At 37.9% G+C, this 21,415-nt stretch overlaps 1 protein-coding gene across 1 annotated transcript in view; it reads right to left on the bottom strand.

The window, feature by feature from the left end:
- Positions 1 to 21,415, bottom strand: part of PIWIL2 (piwi like RNA-mediated gene silencing 2) — a 56,203-nt gene that overhangs the window by 28,427 nt on the left and 6,361 nt on the right. The window contains exons 7-18 of the mRNA XM_036889129.2: positions 21,271 to 21,395; positions 19,962 to 20,042; positions 19,552 to 19,665; positions 10,225 to 10,413; positions 9,573 to 9,657; positions 8,776 to 8,865; positions 7,183 to 7,323; positions 4,715 to 4,828; positions 3,558 to 3,746; positions 1,427 to 1,528; positions 762 to 878; positions 113 to 201 (exon numbers count right to left, since the gene is read on the bottom strand). Of these exons, the coding sequence (XP_036745024.2) occupies positions 113 to 201; positions 762 to 878; positions 1,427 to 1,528; positions 3,558 to 3,746; positions 4,715 to 4,828; positions 7,183 to 7,323; positions 8,776 to 8,865; positions 9,573 to 9,657; positions 10,225 to 10,413; positions 19,552 to 19,665; positions 19,962 to 20,042; positions 21,271 to 21,395 (1,436 nt within the window). The remainder of the gene's footprint in view (positions 1 to 112; positions 202 to 761; positions 879 to 1,426; positions 1,529 to 3,557; positions 3,747 to 4,714; positions 4,829 to 7,182; positions 7,324 to 8,775; positions 8,866 to 9,572; positions 9,658 to 10,224; positions 10,414 to 19,551; positions 19,666 to 19,961; positions 20,043 to 21,270; positions 21,396 to 21,415) is intronic.

The raw sequence follows: 21,415 nt of genomic DNA on the forward strand, positions 1-21,415 counted from the left end.
TAAAGTATACTTTTGCTATAATACAAAATACTCAAAATATATTTGCTGGATTTATAATAAGATTAGGTGTCAAAATGAAGTAACCAAGCAAAATGGAACTATGAGCACTTACAAGCTGATGCTTGCAACAAATCCAACCACGGAGCGCATGCCTCTCCTGGGGTCATGGTAAACGTCTATCCCTATCACCATCAACTGTTTCTGCATTAGAAAACAAACAGCAAATCAAAATCCCTAAGCAATCCATCACTCCATCTTTAAGTATCATCTGAACCCCAAAGCAACACATGAAAATTAAATTCAGGGAAAGAAAGAGAAAGGAAAATCAATTTGACATTTTTTAAACACTATGAACAAAGGAACAAAGTCAGAGATCTAGAACAGGGATCAACAAACTTCTTCCATAAATGACGTTAGGCTTTGTGAGCCACACAGTCTGTCTCTCTAAGAACTACTCACTTGTGCTGCTACAACATGATCACAGCCATAAGTCTGTAAAGGAGTATGGCTCTTTTCCAATAAAATTGCACTTAACAGACAGTGAACATTGAATTTCATATACTTTTCACATGTCAGAAAATATTAGTTTCAATAATTTTAAATTGTAAAAACCGTTCTTAGCTCATGGGCTCTCCAGAAACAGGCAATGAACCATCTAGATTACTAAGCACCAAGAGTAAAGGTAACTCTATGAGGGAAGTAGCTAGGCAGGATTCCCTGAGGAGCTGAACTGAATGAAGACATCTCTCAGCATCACTCACCAGAGGAATATCCACTCCCCAGAGCTCACCACCCAATTTACAGTTAATCTGAAGTAAAATTTTCTGGGCCACACTCCGAAGTCTGGTGGGCTGACCAATGGTTCGGGTACTGATGACCTAGTGAAGGGACCAAAGGTATGGGGAAGGGGACACCATCAACCTCTCAGAAAATAAGAACAATTTTGAAGAAAATACTATATTTGTTAAGCAACTCTACTTAGCAGATAATACACTTTGCCTTCATAATTCTAATTCTAGGATTTCCAAGCAGGCATGCACACACAACACAAACAAAAACAGAAAACAACAAACAAAAACCTTTCAAAAGGATCTCATGCACAGTAAAAATTGTTTTAACCTTCATAGGAAAAAACAGCTTTCCCCTTTCAGCTTTTCAGTGAACCCAGTCATTGACACCAGTGGGTGCTTCACCCTCTGAAAAGCTTCTGCATTCATTTGGGACCGACCCTGAAGGCAGCATTTATGAAGAGCATCTGCTAGTTGTCACCAGGTTACTCTAATAAGGGGAATGCTTTACCAGAAGGGTCTACACACGTTAGCTTCTAAGAGTTACTTCAGTCCTTTTGAATACACACATCCCTCTTTTCCAAGCCTCAAGGGAGGCTAGAGTTTCCATCAGTGCCTCCAGCCCAGCTCCCACTCACCTGCGAGGGCACGGGAGTCTGCACACAGCACAGCTTTTTAATGGCTCCATAGAGATCATCACGTGGGCCCATGATGATGCAAACAACCAGCTGTATCTTCCCCTTGAGGAGAGAAAGCAGATGTTAAGTCAGGCTTTGGAACTCTCAGGGCATGTTGATGGGGCTCCAGTCGGGGACAGCTGGAAAGTCTGCAAGGCCAAGGGACCTTTGAGATAGAGAGGGGACTGAAACCAAGAGGGTGGACATTCCAGATGCAGAAAAAGAGCCTTGAACCTGAATGCACATTTGCTGGGTTCAGGGCTTCTTTTGCATAGGTATGTAATATTCTACCACAAATTATCCAGAGCTTTCTCCAATTGCCTGATTTATTAAGATGCCTGGAAAAGAAGAGACTTCAAAAATATGCAGGAGTTACTTATTACTTGCTGGTTTCAATTCCCTATTGTGTTTTTTACCACTCTCTTTAGTAAACTAAGCACCTTATTACATTCAAACCACAGAACTTTAACTCTAGTAAGTCTGGAATGCAATACCACAAGAAAGGGTTCAGAGCCACACACAGAAGAAAATGAAGCTTTTGTCAAATCCTTAAGTAACTCTTCCTAACTCTCTGGTTAGGAGACAGAATGATACTGCCAGCATCACCTCTCATGTCAGCATCCTCTACCCCTCACCAGGTAAGAGATCCAATATTAAAAACAGGACTTTTCAGAGTCTGAATAAACAAAAGCAGCACTCAAGTGAAAGCTGCCAACCCTTTATACCAGACATGGCTATAAATGGTAAATCAATAGTGCACAAAATAAATTAGTATATAAATCAAGACTCGTGCTATATTCACACTTCTTGGAGGACACATGTTCCAGCGTCACACCAAAGAACTTCCAAAGCCACACAGAACACAGGCTGCACACTGGGAGCCTAAGGCTGCATCTGTCACACACATGTGGTTTTTTAAGTCCCAACAGTGATTTACACTTTTTTTTTTTAACTAACACTTAAAATAGGGAGGTGCACACATACACAAATCTACATTTTTGGCTTCTTTTGAAAGACAAATTAAAAATCAATTAGCAGTGCCGGGCTTTTATCTGCAGTCACGGGGTTTACTCTCTTTTGTTCCTCACAGTCTCCTCCTGGCCCACTCTAATAGTTTGTGTAACTTATCTGACTCCCGCAGACATCTGAGTTTGTGACCCCTAACAAAGAATAATAAAACAGAATGCCCTAAAGATGACAGAGAGATAAGACCAATTAAGCTCGGCAAATACTATGAATGAAATGCATATTCATGCTCCATGAAAACTGCTGGCAGTACACTCTCATGAAGAGAACATGAGCAGCTTAGCGGTGGGGAGCTGATATACTGAACTAGGTCTTCTTTTAAAAGCAGAGAGGAATTTATCAATGATCAGGCCTGTGGGGAGGCTGTGGTAGAGTAGGACAGGCATAGGAAGTCAGGAGGAAACGTCAGAGAGAGAGAACACGAGTGTGCTGCTGCAGACGCCACAGCTGGAAGAGTGGATCCACACAGAGTGTGATGCTAGTATTGATCTCACAAGAATGGACTCTTCAGTTCTAGGACTAATTGCCTCCTCCCCAAACTTTCCTCCTGCTTTTACCCCCTCCTTAATTTTCCTCCTCTGCTTTACACCCAACAGGTAAGTACTGCAGGCTGAACCATGAGTTGTGAATGCTGTGACCTGCTTGGCTCCAGTGGTCTTCATTGGCTATCAGAACACAGCTGATGGGCCATCTATCTGCCAAGCTCATCACCAGAGCAAGTGCAATCTGGAGCCAGACCAGACTCACATCTCAGTACTGACTCATGCAAGATGGCACCTGGCCCAATAAGTTGCTTTCTGAGCATATGTTCTATACAGATAAAGAACTAAAGTTAAGTCAGCTATTCTCTCAGCTGGTTATGTGAGCAGAACACTGGTAAGTGACGGTGCCAACACACGGCACAGAGATGCTTCTCTTAGTTCAGTAGTGCCTTCATACATGAATAAGACACAGGTTTGGGACATCATCATCAACAGACTGATAACTAAGATAACTTAAAATCAAGTGTGTAAGTATTTTAGAACAGGAATCCCATAATTTTACTCAAATTAAATGAATTTACTACCTCCACTCTCAGCGTGGACTGAATAGTTCTGACATAGGTCTCTATCCGATCATCCTTTAGTTCAACCCAGGCTGGTGGGCTCATGTGCATCCCAATGGGGCCAGCTATCTTCTCTAGCATGTTAACCAGTTCTTGGGCCTGATGCATTGCTCTCTTTGGGTAAAACAGTGCCCAGAAATGCATGGGAACCTAAAAAAAACCAAAGGTATTTTTAGTACTTCCCACAACCCAAACACTCCAAATTCTCACCCAAGAGATGTTAGTTTAGAGAATATGTTGCTTTTCATTCTCTCTGCTTGAGTCCTGTCTTATCTGATTCCTATTATGAACAAAGATGCATGTGATCAATAATCCTTGGCCCAAGCTCATAAAGGAATCCTATATAGCAATGAGAATGGAAAATCTACAACCTCACATAACAATATGGGTGAGACACGCCAATACAAGGTCGCAGAAATGAAGCCAGGTATTAAGAATACATACAGCACGGCTTCATGTATATCAATACAAAAACAGCTAAAATGAATCTACGCTGTTAGAAGTCAAAAGAGTTGCTATTCCTGGAGTGTGTAAGGGTAAGAGGTAGGTGGTAACCAAGAGCATGGAAAAGGGCTTCTGGGGCTCTGGTAAAGTTCTGTTTCTTAATCTTTGGCGTTGAGGTCTACTTACTTTGTGAAAATTCATTAAGCTGTACATTTATGGCTGAATTTCAATAAATTTTAGAAACAGATGTGTGTACTTTATGCATAGCCAAAAACATTTAAAGATAATTACATGCTATTTTGTTCTTTGGTTCCCTTGGTGGGGGACTGTTTCAATTTTGCTTCTTTCATGGACAAACAACTTCCAGAACACACCCAGGAAAAGGGGGTTGGGGAGAAAAGGGAAAAAGGAAAAGAGAGTGGGTGGTAGGCTAGCATGATACCAATTACCTCAGCAATTTATTTCCTTTCCTAAGTCTATGGTCAAGCAATGTGCTTATCTTGAACAAGAACTCAATTTGCTCTGTTTGAAGGCCCCCTGCTTAGTGGATAATTCAGGATGGGAATTCAGGTGGTCTTTTCTATCAAAAAGAGGACACTGAATCATTGCTGCTTCCTAATTTCCACACTTTTAGAAATACTGGTCCTTTCTTTACCACCTAAAAAATCACTTACAGTCAAGATGGAAAGGTCTCTGGTTACTTCCTTAGCCCAGTTTAGGTCCTGAGGCGTGATAAATGAAGAATTTCTTAAGTTTATTCTTTCCATTGGCAGAATACGTCCTTCAGTCTAAACAGAAAATAAAGTACCTATGACATGAGCCATCTGCAAACATTACTTAGAAAAACACTGATATTGCTCTCTTTGAGGCCTGGTCACCTCCATTATATAGACCTGTCCCTGTTGTAACTTCCAAAAATGGCAGAAAAATGAAACTTTGCTAGCAGTGACAGTTCATGTCAATAAAACCCTGGACATTGCACAGGTAAAAGTTTTATAGGCACTGCTCTTTAATTATTGAAGCTTCCAACATGGTCTGCCAAGAAAAGGATTAAAAAAACACTGTTCAGAAGCAGAGAATGCATGTGAAGCAACAATAATTTTAAGGTGAACAGGAAAATAATCTCAAAAATATTTTAAGGAGAAAATTTAAGTTAAAATTTCTTAATGAGGCTGAACATAAATTATACTTCATACAAAAGAAAAGCAGTAAGGAAAAGGCATAAATATAATGAAAAAAAAAATTAAGAATAACAAATCAATTGGATCTAAATATCCAAAAGTAGGAAGATAACTAAACTGATGAATATCAATATGATGAACTATTCTGAGATCATTAAAATCACTTTCTAATTCTATGTCATATGATCCTGTTTTTACAAAAAATAATCATGTGTGCACCATAAAAATGGAATGAGTTCACACTTAGTAATGATTATCTTTCGGGAAAGTGTAATTATGGAGGATTTTTACTTTCTATGACCTCTACTATTTGATTTTTTTAAAATAACAAATACTTATTTTACCTATAATCAAAGCATTTTAATGACTTTCTTAATATTATGAAAGTCTAACAGAAAGCATAACAATACCCGTACCAGCAGGAGTGCTAGGCAGCAGACTCATCTAATGCTCATGGAAGAATAACATAAAACACTAAGGATCTGAATGCCCCCAGCCTAATGGCTTCACTTCCATAGCTTCGACTGTGAAAATAAACACGTGCAAAGGTTTAGGTACAAGGATGTTCACTAAATCACTATTTATAATAGGAAAATACTAAATTTGATTTGAACATAAAGGAATAGGAAGTATCTGGCAGTCACTAAAATATTTAGAAAAATATTAAATGACATGTAAAACATTCTACATATACTGAGGGAAAAAAAGGGAAACCCTATGAATATATACCATGAGTGTGTGCACACATGTGTACACGAACAACCCTACTGAAGTGGATGTACCAAAATGTTAATAGTGGTCATTCTGATATAGCAAGATTATGGGTAAACTTTTTTCTTCTTTGGCTTATGGTTTCTACATCTTCAAATAGTATTTAATAACATGAAAACATGGTCAAGATATAATATTAAATGACAAGATGCAAAACCATCTACAGTATAATCACAATTTCATAAGAAAAAGATTAATTCTGCAGAAAAAAGTTTTAGGAAGGAAATACATTGAAAATGTCTTTTGTACATGTCTAAAATAAATCACTGAGATATTACTTTTGGATGATGAAATTATTGATGTTTTTATCTCCTCCTTTACATTTTCTAAAGCTTCAACACTTTCCATAATTCCTATTCATTACCTTTATTAAAAAAAGAATTTTTAAGGAGTCGTCAATTCAGAGTGCAAGAGAACTAGAGAAAAGGTAGAATTTTTTTGGTATAACCTCAAAAAAAGGTGAAAAGTAATAAGCTAATATTTATTGAGCACCTGCCATGTGTCAGATGCTATAGTGAAGATTTTACCATTTAATTCTCTTAACTCAATCATTATCCTTATTTTACAGATAAAGAAACTAAGAGCTTCAAGCACTTTGCTCAAAGTAACCAAGAAGGCAAGTGGCAAAACTGAGACTCAAGTTCCCGAAAGTACAAGGACTTCACCACCGTCTTGTGCTCCTCTGCACTATGGTCTCACTGCACAGATACACACAGTGGACTCAGGCAAACTGCCAGCAGTGGGCCACAAGGAAATGAGGTGGTACAAGTCTGAGACTCAAGAACTACAGAAAGAACGGCAGAAGTATATTCAAGAAACACAAGTCAATTATTGGGAATGAAAAAAAAAAAGGAAAAGAAAAGACATATACAACTTTAAGAATAATTTGGATTGGAAAACTGAAAATGAGGTAAATTTTAAGTCAATATTCCTTTTGCTATCTATTTGACTCGAAATTAACAGCTCAGATCCCTGGAACACAGGGAAGAAATGTCTGTAAGAGATACTACCAAATTAAGTCAAAGGAAATTCAAGTACTATGACTAAGACACACACACACACACACAAAAGTATAACAATAAACCAAAAGCTCCAAAATAAAGACAAGTTAGGAAGTTATCAGCTAATCTTACAAAGCTCTAAATGTTTGGTTAGGGTTGCTCCCTGCCCCATCATAGCTTCCGGTTTACCTTATGTACATCCTTCTGCAGAGAGAGTCCCCAGCGTGTCAGTTCATTGCTAGCGGTCTCATTCTTTGAGATTTTTTGTAGCAAGCATTCCAAAGCATAATGGTGCTGTTTGGGGCTCACGTTGATCTGCTGGGTCAAATCCTGAATAGAATTAAAATGGGAGATAGTACGTTACAAATATTACTTTCTCCAATATGAAATTAAAATAAACCCCAATGTGTCTAAAATGCTTCCGTAAGAAATCTCCTTCCCACTGAAATCTGTCGAAATTTTCAAGTATCTCCAAGGACTTTAATAAACATCTCTGGGAAATGTGAAAGAGGTACAAGGTTAAAACTTTAATCATAAAGGTAAGAATTTTAAGTTACTGTTTCTTTCTCCCTCATGACATCTAAAGCTTATCTCTTTCTCAAAGCCAAGTTCTGAATTTAAAATTAAGAGAGTCTATGAGACAGAAGTAATGGGGACTTGATTACACCTATTTAATTTTTGGAAAAAATAGAGGGAAAACGCCCTGCACCAATCACAAAGCTAAACGTAACAGAATAAAGAACACATCCAATCTTATACTTCATATCATACTGTACTGCCATTTACTGACACCATAAGAAACTTCTTTGTCCAGTGCTTGGACCGTAGTAGTGCTTTCTAAATATTTATTGTTGAATGAGTATCCAGACATGTGTGTATGAAAATTCTGATTCACAAAAGTGAGTTCTTTATTCTTCTGGGACTAATGAACTGTACTGCTGTTGTTCCCTGTGAGGCAGTTATTAGAGTAAGTCTACAGGGCTATATAGATATCTCTGTGATCATAAAGTCATTAGGCAACTGGGAGATGTAGGGAAAAGAGCCTTGACCTACATATTAAAAGCAGAAGTATCAGAAGGTAAACATGAAAGAAATCTCTTACAGGAATTTTGATTTTCACTTCAGGCTCTTTATGATGTTACTAAAGATAACATGTGGCATCTGAGGCAAGCATGGGTCCAAGGGTAAGACAGGCAAGGACTGGAGAAGTGAAGCAGCAGCGCAGCTCATGTGGAAGCCCCACGAACTGCAAGCAGCACTCGGAGATGGCTGGATCTGGAGTCCTGCTGCCACCCACATCTCTGCTCCTTGGCTATTTCCTACAGGACTGGGTCCAACATTCCAGGACACTCAGCACCACAAGAGAAACTTCTATCCTTTCACCTCATCCTCTAACTCGTTGACTGTTTGCTGCATCATCTCCTCCACCCCTTCAAATAAACTGAAGGCTTACAAAAATGTTAGAAAAACTCCATGTTCTCAAAGAACCTCATTTATGATCATATGACCAATTTTCAGCCATCCATTTGATTGGTGAGAGTGAAGAAAGAACCCTTTGTTCCCTTTTACTTTATAACCCAGTCATGCCCCTGCTTTAACAACCTATCAGTGGCAGTTCTGATCAATTTTGTCAGTGCGGGGTAAAGGACATAGGTCATGTTTTACAGAAAGGATCACTGGAGCCTGGAGGAATGGACCTGCCCAGGTAACGAGGCAAGTCTGGCCTGGTTCCAGCTCAACCTGCTATCCAAAGGTTGTCCATTCAGAGCAGGCACTGCTCACCTTCATGGCTCTGAAGTCCTTCTTCATCTTCTCAGGGATTCCAGTCATGAAGGAAAGCTCAGGAAGCAATAGGATTTCACCTTTCAGCAGCTTTGAAGAGAGACCAGAGGGAAAGTAAGGCAGTAAAGGGGGTCTTGGTCCCCTGACCTGCACGGCCATGCCATGCCCAGGGTGGATCCTGCAGGACACAACTGGCAAACTAAGGCAGATAAAACCCCAGAGAAGAGGGCAGTTGCAAGTCTTACCCTTTCTCCCTCAGTCAAAGTATTGCAAACCTGTTGTACTAGATAAAGGGGAAAATACTGAAACTGTTTCAAAAGAAGAGGAAAAAGTAGAAAAAAAAAATTCTGGTCCCTCTCGGGCCTCCAGACAAGCTAAGACAACACAGCCTATCATGCTGGTGCCTTCATCTTATCCTAGCCTGTCCACCTTCAGTCTTCACGCATCAGATGAAGGACTCAGGTGTCAAGGCACACTCCCCCAGCCCCAGCCCTGTTCACAAGTCTGTAACTTCCCTAATGAATCCAGTGTTTAAATCTTCTTTAGCAGGAAATTTCCTTATTCCTTAACCTAACTCGCTCATATGGGTATTTAGAGCCTCTTTATGGGGACTTCAAAAGCAAATCCAACAATGTGAAGTGGCACCTCCAGCTGGGTGAGACAGACAAAACCCTGCACAGCTTCTGCAACTATACTGTGAGCACTGCTCCACAGCTCACAGAGCCACAAAGAAGGCTAAGAGCAGCTGAGAGATGAAGAACTTAAGGGGGAAATGTAAGCCCGACACCCCCACTCACCATCCCTTGGCTATTCTGTCTCTCACTGGGCCTGTGGATCAGCAGTGGCTGGTCTTCTTCCTTAACAGTGATCCCATAGTTTTTGCTAAAGCAGAGCAAAGGCAGGAAAATAGTTTAGAATCAGCATCACTACACTTATAGCAACATAGACTGAGTCTCTTAACCAGGACTGATGCACATAATTTGTATAATACCCACATCAAGGATCCATCAGAAATATCCAGCCTATTTATAACTGGAAAAGCAGGCTCAAGTTAATGTTGCAATTAAATGGAGGAGAAATAGGCTAACAGTCCAAGAAAGCATTTTTTTAAAACTGCATCAGGCTAAAGAGCTTAGGCAGGTAGAAAGGCAAAGTGACAGTCAAATGATTAATGACTTGAATTTAGTATCTCCAACTAGACTTCTAACCAAACCAGCAAAAGAAATACAATTCAAAGCCTTCAGATTAATTTTTGAAGTAACTTTCAAAATTACTAGAAGTGGTAAAACTGTAAGGGTGGCATATTCAAGTCAAATCCCACAAACACACTCATTCAATTTTAGATGCATCACCAATGCAATTAAGTGTCCCATGCATGCTAACATGGAACTCATACCCCGCTAGAGTAACAGACCACATCCCACTCCAAGCCCAGCCTCTTCCATCTACCTGTAGTACTCCAAGAATGTAATCTCCTTCCCATCAGACATTGTGAAGCTGTCTTTTGGAGTCTTACTCCAATCCACATCGTCTATACGATAGGTACGATTGTTGTAGCGGGTTATGATAATATTGCCAACCAGAAGCTTAGTGCATTCATCCCGGAAGTTTTCTTTGTCCTGCTGATACATGGCACGCCTTGAAAAGAGACACAGGACTTCTGAGTCATATTTGAATACACAGTGCAATATGAAGGGGACAGGGTTGCAAAAAAGTACTCAGGGGTATGACCACTCAAGGGTACTCTAATCTCTTAACTACCAAAAACAACAAAAGTAGTAAAAGGGTAAAAGTCAAGTGAAAAATAGCAACTACCAAATAGACCAATTCACTGAATCGCTTAAATAAGGTACTTGAAGAATCAGAATAATTATCTTGTATCATCATTAGGACAGAATCCAGAGAAGGACAATGAAACATTCTTTCAAGTGTATCTGCCCTTTCTAACAGAAGGAAGAAGTACAAGAACCTATCAGTAGACAGCACTGGTGAGCGCACTGAAGACTCACAGAGAAACGTGCTCATGGCGGCCTGACAGTGCACTGAACAAGGTGACACAGGAAACACAGAAAGCATGTCTGAATGTGCTCTCAGGGGGTCAAGGAAAGTTACAGAGGCAGTTGACACTGGAAGGGGGAAGGTGCCAGGCAGAAACACTGGGGCAGGGACTGAGTGACATCCAAGCACAGGCAGGAGGATGCAGAGGACAAAAGGGATCTGGGACTGAGAAGGGTGAGGCAAGAGGGTCAGAAGGTGGTGCGCACAGGCCGAGACTGGCAGAGACCAGAAGTAAAATCCCTCCTAAGTCAAGGATCAGAGCTTGGACTTTCTGTGGGCCATCGTCACCCAGGGTACATCCTCAGAAAAGCTGGCTCCTGAGAGGTCATGAGAGGGTGAAAAAGATTCCACAATCAGAGTTGAAGCTGAGTCCATTCTGCATATTATAGCCCATTAATAGAGATTCACAACATCTATTATCACAGGCTGCTCAAGGAGAGAAGCATATTGAGCTTTCTTTACCTTCAGTTCATTTAACCATGGACTCCTCCTCCCTTTTCATTTCTGTCACCAAACATCCATTACCATTCTGGGTCATTAGCATCCTGCAGAACTTACTTTAATTAAGAAAGACAGCAATAAGTGCTGAAAAACCAACAGAGACCCAAAACAGTCCAACATGACTACAGCCCCTGGGACCAAAATGCCTGGGTTCAAACCCTGGCTCTGCCTTACTGGCCTGTGAGGCTTCAAGCAAGTTACTCAACCTCTTTGTGCCACCTCGGTCTCCTTATGTGAAAGTGGGGTCAGTAAAAGCACCTAACAGAGTTGCTGCGAGAACTCCTTGACGTCATACATATGAAATGCTTCAGAACGGTGCCCACCACAGAGAACAGAACTGTTTGCAAATATCCTATCCGTCATTGTCATTGTCACTGCACATACCTGATGCAGTGTGTTTGTGTCTGTGTGTCTGTTGTTGTTAAATGAGCAGATCACTAGTACTGCCATAGTAAGATCCACATAAAAGTGTGGCTTTTTCTGTCTGCTAGTTTGAATACAGAGGAGAGATGGCCGTAAAGATAGTTCACAATATATATATGTGACTGTGGAAGTCAAAAGCAACCCAAATGTAGAATCCATATTTAAAACACACTTCAAGCTGTAATTTATTTTCAGAACCTTTATGATAACTTTTAATTTTCTCTCACCAAATCCTGTTCCCATAATTGTATCTGCATCAGAAAAGGGAGGTGGGAAGGAGGGACAAGGTAGGCACAAAGAGCTAAAAACAGAATGAGAAATAAAGATTGCAGGAGATAAAGAACCAGGCCATCTTATCTTACTTGTTAAGATATTAACAAGTAATATCTTGTTACTTCAATATTCAATTATGAAGAATAAATAAAAATCAATAATTTTTTACTTTGATATTTCACCTTGACTTCAATATTTCAATGACTTCAATATTTCACTTTGACTTCTAAAAAAATATAAATGGAGTTTTTGGAAAAATGTTATTTGCATAATTAAACATCTCATATAATTTTCATCCAAGGAATGCCAAAATACAAATGTTTTGCCAAAGGTCAATACTGCTTTTTTCTGGGTGGTAGGATTATGGGTAACTTATTTTAGTTTTTGTATTTTAAAAATTTTATGTAATAAGCATAAATATAAATTTTTAAATAAAAAAATAATAAAAACAGACACCATTGGGAGGTACTATATAGGTAGAGTTTCTAAATGGGGTGATGAAAAAGTTCTGGAAATGGATAGTGGTGATGGCTGGACAATACTGTGAATGCACTTAATGCTGAATTGTATACTTACAAATAGTTAAAATGGTAAATTTTATATGTTTTAAAATCTAGCAAAATTTTTTAAAGTACACAAATTAAAAATGTTTAAAGGGACATGGACAAAAAATTTTTTCAAGTGACCAAATTAAGTATACAGACTTTGTCAAAAAATTTTCAAAATATTATGCACTATGAATATACTTTCTTGCCAATAATTACAAGTATTAAAAATTAAGACAAATATTTCCTAGATAACACTAAGGTGAAAAAACACTATTGGAAGAATTATTCAAATACACATTACATACAGAGACAGTAAGGGCATATTTATGTTTATGTATAGCTCACAACTGTGATGAAATGCATGTAACACTGTAGAAAAACAAAAGTATTTTTAATCAGATCCTTCAACTATGTTAGTGGTTGCACAATACTATTTCACTAAGTGGAGGGTACCTTAATTTATTTGACTGTTACTTTCTGAGTAATAGTTCCATTGTTTCACTCTTACAAGTAATTCTGCATAAACATCTTTTATAAGGATTCTTCTATATTTACAACTACCTCTTTGAGACAGTTTTCCAGCAAGTGGAATTACTAGATTAAGAGGTTAGAACTTTAAGGTTTCTTGTGATGAAGGGCATAATGGCATTAAAAATTGTCTTTTCAAAAATATATTTTGAAATAATTATAAAACCAAGGGAAGCTGCAAAATTTGTATACAGAATCTCATGTGTGGAATCGACACTGGTACAAAATACTGTTAACTAGACTATAGACCTTATTAAGTTTTCACCATTTTTTGCATACATTGATTGGTATATGCAATTTCAACTCATTCATAGGTTTAGGTAGCTACCACCACAAAGAAATGTCCCATATCACCATAAAGGAACTACTACTTGATGCTACTCCATCACAGTCACACTTCCCTGTCCCCTAACATCCATCTACTAACCTATTCTCTATCTCTATAGTTTTATCACTTTGAGAATGCTATATAAATGTAATGTTATTATGCACCCTTTTGAGACTGACAGCTTTCACTGAGCTTAATGCTTCTATGATCCTTACAGGTTGTTGTGTGTATCAATAGCTCATTCATTTTTATTGCTGAGTAATATTCCATTGTATGGATGTACCACATCTGTTTAACCATTCACCTATTGAAGGACATTTTGGTCATTTCCACTTTTTTTGCTATTACAAATAAAGATGCTATAAACATCTGTGTGAACCTAAGTTTTCACTTCTCTTGGAAAAATGCCCAAAGATGTGATTGTGGGATATGATTAAGCACATGCTTAGTTTTATAAGAAGCTGCTAAAAAATTCTCTGGAGTGGGAATTTTACATACTCACCCACAGTACGTGAGGGCCTCTACACCCTTACCAGCATTTGGTATTTTCACAATTGTTTATTTTGGTCACTGTAATAGGTGTGTACTGCTATCTTGCTGTAGTTATAGTCTGTAGTTCCCTAATAGCTAATGATATTAAACATCTTGTCATGCTCAGTGAAATAAGCCAGGTGGAGAAAGAAAAATACCATATGATTTCACTTATTTGTGGAATATAAAAACAGAAGAAAACAAAACAGCAGTAGACTCACAGACACTGAGAAGTGACTACTGGTTACCAAGGGGAAAGGGATGGGGCAAGCAGGGGAAGGAGGGAGAGGGGGATAACGGGGCACTATAATTCACAATCACAATATAAGTTGGTCACAGGGATGGTAATACAGCATGAAGAATACAGTCAAAGATTCTGTAACATCTTTCTACATTGACAGACTAACTGCACTTAGAAGGGGTGAGGATTTAACAATATGGGTAACTGTTGAACCACTGTGTTGTACTTTTGAAATCAATATAAGATTGTATATCAATAATACTTTAATTAAAAAAAGAAGACATCTGGGATCTGTTTCAAAATAATTTGATTTGATGAGGGAAAATGGTAGAAAAGTACATGAAACAAGGTTGTTCATGAGTTGATAAGTGTTGAATTTGCAAAATGGGATGTGGGGTTTATTATACTATTCTTTCTACTTTTGTGTTTTAAGTTGTTCATAATAACTAAACACATTTAAAAATCAAAAAGTAAATAATGACTAAAACATAAACACAAACATTCTGGCAAGAAAGGGAAAAATAAATCTAACACTAGGTTTTCTAATTCCTGGAAGAGAAAAAAGTTACCATATGTAAAATGGAACATATTATTACTCTAATTCTTATTTTCAATAATTTTCAAAAATTACTGAATCCAGAAAAGGACAATGATTTGAAAGCAGTAGAGACTGTGTTAAGGGGGAAGCATGACAGCAAAGTTTCAGAAATCTTAGCAAAGATAATGGAGACAGCAAATCTCAGCTGGAAAATCAAATTTATGAATTAAAAAGTGGGTTTAACAAATTGGTACACAGTTCTTAAACAGAGTGCCATTGTCTTAGTACTCTGAGAAAGTAAACAAAGTGATGAGTATGATAAAATAAAGGATACCCAGATACAGAAGTCCAAAGATAAAAGATGTATATAAAATAATGTACAGAAGAGAAGTAATCGAAGAAATAAAAGAAAATAATTAAGCTGAAGAGTTGCGTCTAACAGAAAGACCTCAGAAAGCAGTTGGCAAATTAATGAAAAAGGCCCTGAATCTGAAAGTTTTGAAAAAAATCTGCATTTGAAATATAAAAAGGGATAACAAGTAAGGGGTTTCTTTTTGGGGTGATGAAAATGTTCTGGAATTAGTGACCATATTTATTTACTTTTACCATTTTTAAATGTATGATTTGTGTATATATTAAAAACTAATGAAAAAATGGTGAATTCTGTGGCATTATACCTCAAGAAAAATTTTTTTAAAAAAGGAATTATGGCACTATGAAGATGTTAGCAATTCTTTACAAAAATTAAGCATAAAACTAGGCAAAACTGTAAAAAAAAAAACCATTTTAGGACACTGAAAAATTGACCAAAAGGCAGACAAATTGAGAAAAACACTTATTTTTTTAACAACTGCTAAAGTTTTTGGTAAAAATAGCAGAGTTTGTGACCTTCTTCCTGGGGTGGTCCCTATCTTCTTCATCTCACCCTGTAAGTCACTGAGAATGGTAATTTTACCTGCCAGAGTGGGAAAATACAATCTTAGAGGAAGCACGCTAATGCACGGCAAGTCAGCTACAAACGACAATGGAGAAAACCCAAGTTTTGCTAGCCCAAAGTTGTAGTCAAGGCTGGGGCAAGCAGCAAACTAGCTTTAAATTTAACAGGCAAACCTGGATATCAGAAAGCCATAGAAGGGCTTAAGATAAGCTCATCACATATCCTTGGCTGACTGGAAAGCTTCTATCTACTCAGGAGAGCCAAGAGAGACTGGCTAAATGTGAGAGCTAAGACAGTGATGAGAACTACCTGTAACTTTGAATGAGTTGTTCAACCCACAAAAAGATTCATCAGCAGAGGATGGAAGCCTTATGGGCTCAACCAAGAAGGTACAACCTCTACCCAAAACACTGCCTAAACCACTAAGCTATACAAAGGTATAGTCCCAAGAAGCTAGGCTAAAAAGAACAGAAAATTTGAGCAGAAACATCAGAAGCTGCATACCACAGAGTCCACAGCTCCAGTAAGGACAAGTCAGAATTTCTAAAAATATAGAAGAATAAGAGAACCCAGACATGCTACAACATTTACCTGAAATGTTTATAGTTTCCTATTACAATTTATTACATATGCAAAGAAACAGACAAGTGTGACAAATAATCATGGAAAAAAGCAGTCAACAGAATTTATTCTAAGAGGGCTTAGATGATGGGGAGATATGACAAGTCAACAAACAGGGCAACTTGACAGAGAAATAGAAACTAAAAAGCAAAGCAAAACAAAGAGAATTTGTAGAGTTTCACTTCAGTCAAAATGAAAAGCCAGTGAGTTCACCAGCAGATTAGAAATGGCAGAATAACCACTGACATAAAGAGACATCATGCAGAGAAAGGGGAACCCTCCTACACTGTTGGTGGGAATGCAAATTAGTTCAACCATTGTGGAAAGCAGTATGGAGGTTCCTCAAAATGCTCAAAACAGACTTACCATTTGACCCAGGAATTCCACTCCTAGGAATTTACCCTAAGAACGCAGCAATCAAGTTTGAAAAAGACAGATGCACCCCTATGTTTATCGCAGCACTATTTACAATAGCCAAGAAATGGAAGCAACCTAAGTGTCCATCAGTAGATGAATGGATAAAGAAGATGTAGTACATATACACAATGGAATATTATTCAGCCATAAGAAGAAAACAAATCCTACATTTGCAACAACATGGATGGAGCTAGAGGGTATTATGCTCAGTGAAATAAGCCAGGCAGAGAAAGACAAGTACCAAATGATTTCACTCATATGTGGAGTATAAGAACAAAGAAAAACTGAAGGAACAAAACAGCAGCAGAATCACAAAACCCAAGAATGGACTAACAGTTACCAAAGGGAAAGGGACTGGGGAGGATGGGTGGGAAGGGAGGGATAAGGGCAGGGAAAAAGAAAGGGGGCATTACGATTAGCATGTATAATGTGGGAGGGGCATAGGGAGGGCTATGCAACACAGAGAAGACAAGTGGTGACTTTACAGCATCTTACTACACTGATGGACAGTGACTGTAATGGGGATTGTGGGGGGGTCTTGGTGAAGGGGGGACCTAGTAAACATAATGTTCGCTCCATGTGATTGTAGATTAATGATAACAAAAGAAAAAAAAGATACATTAACATAAAGTATCTAATCCAAAGAGAAAGAAAAAGATTAAAGAAAAAGAGTCTCAAAATAGTGAGATAGTATCAAGAATCCCAACATACATGTAATGAGACTCCCAAAGGACAGGAGACAAAAGAAGAGTATTAAAGGACAGTGGTCTAAAATTTCCCAAATTTGATGAGAAACAACCTACAGATCGAAGAACTTCAATGAATACCAAAATGATAAAAACAATGAGAACTACACCTAGACACATCATGGACAAACTACCAAAATCCAAAATGAAAAAGAAAATCCTGATAACAGTAAGAGGAAAATGACTCATCCATAAGAAAGCAACAGTATGGTTAACCACCTACTTCTCATCAGAAGCAATGGAAGCCAACTGGTACTGAAGTAACACTGTCACTATTTGCAGATTATATGATACTATATATATATATATATATATATATATATATATATATATATAGAAAACCCTAAAAATTTCACCAAAAAAAAAAAAAAAAAGTACACACTTCCAATGGTAAAATAATAAGTGACCGGGATGTAATGAATATAGTCAAGATATTGTAACAGCTTGGTATGGTGATAGCTGGTACCTAGAATTGTCATGTATATAAATGTTGAATCACTATGTTGTACACCTGAAACTAATGTAATGTAATACTGTATGTCAACTACCCTTCAATAAAAAATAATTATCTACAAAAAAAAAAAAAAAATTTCACCAAAAAACTGTAACTGGATTCAGCAAAGTTGCAGGATACAGAATCAATATACAGAAATCTGTTGCACTGCTATATACTAACAATGAACTAACAGAAAGAGAACTCCGGAAAACAATTCCATTTACAATTGCACCACAAAAAAATAAAACACCTAGGAGTTAACCTAACCAAAGAGGTGAAAGGCCTGTACTCTGAAAACCGTAAAAAACTGATGAGACAAACTGAAGAAAACACAAATGGAAACCTATCCCATGCTCATGGACAGGAAGAATTAATATTCTCAAAATGGCCATCTTTCCCAAAGCATTTACAGATTCAAGGCAATCCCTACCAACAGCATTTTTCAATGAACTAGAGCAAATAATCCTAAAATTGATATGGAACCACAGAAGACCCCAAATAACCAAAGCAATATTGAAAAAGAAGAACAAAGTCGAGGGTATTAAGCTTCTTGACTTCAAGCTAAACTACAAGTCATACTTATGTTGTCAATAAAAATATGATAAAGAAGCCATGAACATACAATGGGGAAAAGACAGTCTCTTCAACAAATGGTGTTGGGAAAACTGGACAGGTACACGCAAGAGAATGGAACTGGATTACTCCATACACAAAAGAAAACAACTGTAAATGGATTAAAGACCTAAGTATAAGACATGAAACCACAAAATTCTTAAGAGAATACATAGGCAAAAATCTCTTAAACATAAGTTTGAGCAATTTTTTTTCTGGACACATCTCCCCAGGCAAGGGAAACAAAAGCAAAAATAAGTGGGACTACATCAAACTAAACAGCTTCTGTACAGCAGAAAATATTATCAACAAAACAAAAAGGCAACCTATAGTATGGGAGAATATTTTCATAAATGATTTATCATTTGGATGTTAAGGGGTTAACATCCAAAATATATAAAACACACAAATCAAAACCAAAAAAACAAATAACCCAATTAAAAAATGGGCAGAAGATCCAAATAGACATTTTTTAAAGAAGACATCCAGATGAGCAACAGACACATAAAAAGCAAGTGTCCTTTAACAGATGAATGGATAAAAAAGGTGTGGTACATATACACAATGGAATATTCTCAGATATAAAAAATAAATTTGCCATTTGCAACAACATGGATGGACCTAAAGAATATTACACTAAGTGAAATAAGCCAGGTAGTATCTCCTCACATCTGTCAGAATGGGTAGTAACAGAAATACAGGAAATACCAAGTGTTGGTAAAAATGTGGAGAACAGGGAACCGTCGTGCACTGGCTGGGGGAATGTAAATTGCCAAACCTAAAATAGAACTACCATATGACTGAGCAATTAATTCCACTACTGGCCTTATGGAATTGAGCACATCCATTCAGTATTCTTAATCTGTTCTGCAATTTAAAACCCAACTGAACAATGGTAATTGGTCCTTATTACAAGCCACTGCTGAAGAGCTAAAAAAATTGTTGCTTGTGAAAGCTAAGAATCCACCATTCACTCACATGATGTCCAGCACGGAATCATTCCGAATGACCTTATGGGAGACATCCACTAGCAGGAAAAGACCACCATCTGTCCTCCGGATGCTAGCTGCATAGCCCGGCCAGATCTGCAATCTGGAGAGAGAGATGAACTTTACTTCGGGGTTTTAAGAGAACCATAGATACTTCCAGGCCTGATGTGAAACAATACTGTAAGCAAATACCACTCCTCCCTAACAAGAAAGCTCCAGGGAACAAATTAAATCAACACCTTTGTGAACTTACTAAAATAGTAAACTATAGAAAAGATATAATAGATATATTGTATCTATCATAAAACAGTGCTGAGATTTTTCTTTGAAATATAATTATCACATAAAAAATTTTTCTCCAGAACATTCAAAAGTGAAAAAGAGGAAACCGCCACTGACCTGTGTTGTTGCAGGACCATAGCACTTGTAGGGTCATAGAAGTTTCTCCCCACAAGCTTCATATCTAAGAGTTTCATTGCCCTGAAATACAGAGCAAGAATGGGTTTTCCAGTAGAACAAAAAAAAATTAAGCTCCGTTACTATGAGCTACATTTTCCTTTGGAAGCCTAAGAGTAAGAAATATTGGTTCTCTTGGCACAATGTAGCTTTTATGCTAAGAATACCCCTGCCAAAAGAAAACTAAAAACTATCAAAGCATTTATATTGGGGTATATGCAGCTGACTACAGCTTTTCCTACTTACTAGGTAACCAAAAGTCAAGTTGACTTTCCAGGCTCAATTTCTATTATTTTTCACCATTAACTAAGAAGACAAGGGAGTCAATTTCTAAGTTTGTGAATATCAGTCTCACAAAGGAAGCTATGTTTGTTCACCTTAGATTCTGTTTCATTAAAGAAAGAGGGAAATAACAGTTTGATGAAAAATAGGGAGTATTTTTAAAAGTTTAAAAATTATGAACTATATCAAAAAATTCAAAGGGCTGGAAAAAAAATCTTCCAGCAGAAATGTTACATCCTCCCAACCCCTGAAAATCATAGCATCACCCCATTACACACACACAGACACACACACACACACACACCACCACCACCACCACCACCACCACCACACAGACACACACACACACACACCACCACCACCACCACCACCTAGGGTGATGGTGACCCAGGTCCTTGGCCCAGCCAAGATGCCAAATGCAGAGATGACCACACCATCAGGAGTGGGCTCTGCAAATCTTAGTCCTCCCTCATGCCCTTGCAACTGTAACAGACTTGAGGGTCTGCCACCTTTCTTCCCCCAGGCCCTTTATGTTCTTATGAACCACTGGAAATCACAAAGGGGCACTTATTTTCCTGGGGGTAAGAAGTGCTTGGTCTTTAGAAATGCAGCAGCTTTTATCCTCATCACAAATAGCCCAGGTATGGCTTGCACACTGTCTCTTCAAGTAGCCCATCACTAACACCATTAAATATGCACTATAAACATCTGCTTTTAAAGTTCCTAAATGAATCCAAAGGAACCCATCCACCTATCCAGCTACCCCAAACCTACTTTCATTTACCCAAATCTAGCCAATCACTTCAGACAATTTTTGAGTAAGTTGGTCTCAACATTATCTATTTATTAAATGTTTCCAAACTCATTAATATACAGGCACTATAGTATAATACCACCCAAGCTTCATGAAAAGCATTACTACAAATGTAAGACAGAAAATAAGAATACAAGACTTTATCTGTTTTCTCACCGACGGAAAACAACATTGTAGAAGGGAAGGCACAAATCAGAACACGGCTCTAGGATCTTTGTCAACTGAATCTTAATGTGGATCTCCACGCCATCAGTTTTCCTTTGACTTTTTAACTCAAGAACCTAACAAATAAATGCATGCA

The sequence above is a fragment of the Manis pentadactyla genome, chromosome 1 (genome assembly GCF_030020395.1).
Source record: "Manis pentadactyla isolate mManPen7 chromosome 1, mManPen7.hap1, whole genome shotgun sequence".
Lineage (NCBI taxonomy): Eukaryota > Metazoa > Chordata > Mammalia > Pholidota > Manidae > Manis > Manis pentadactyla.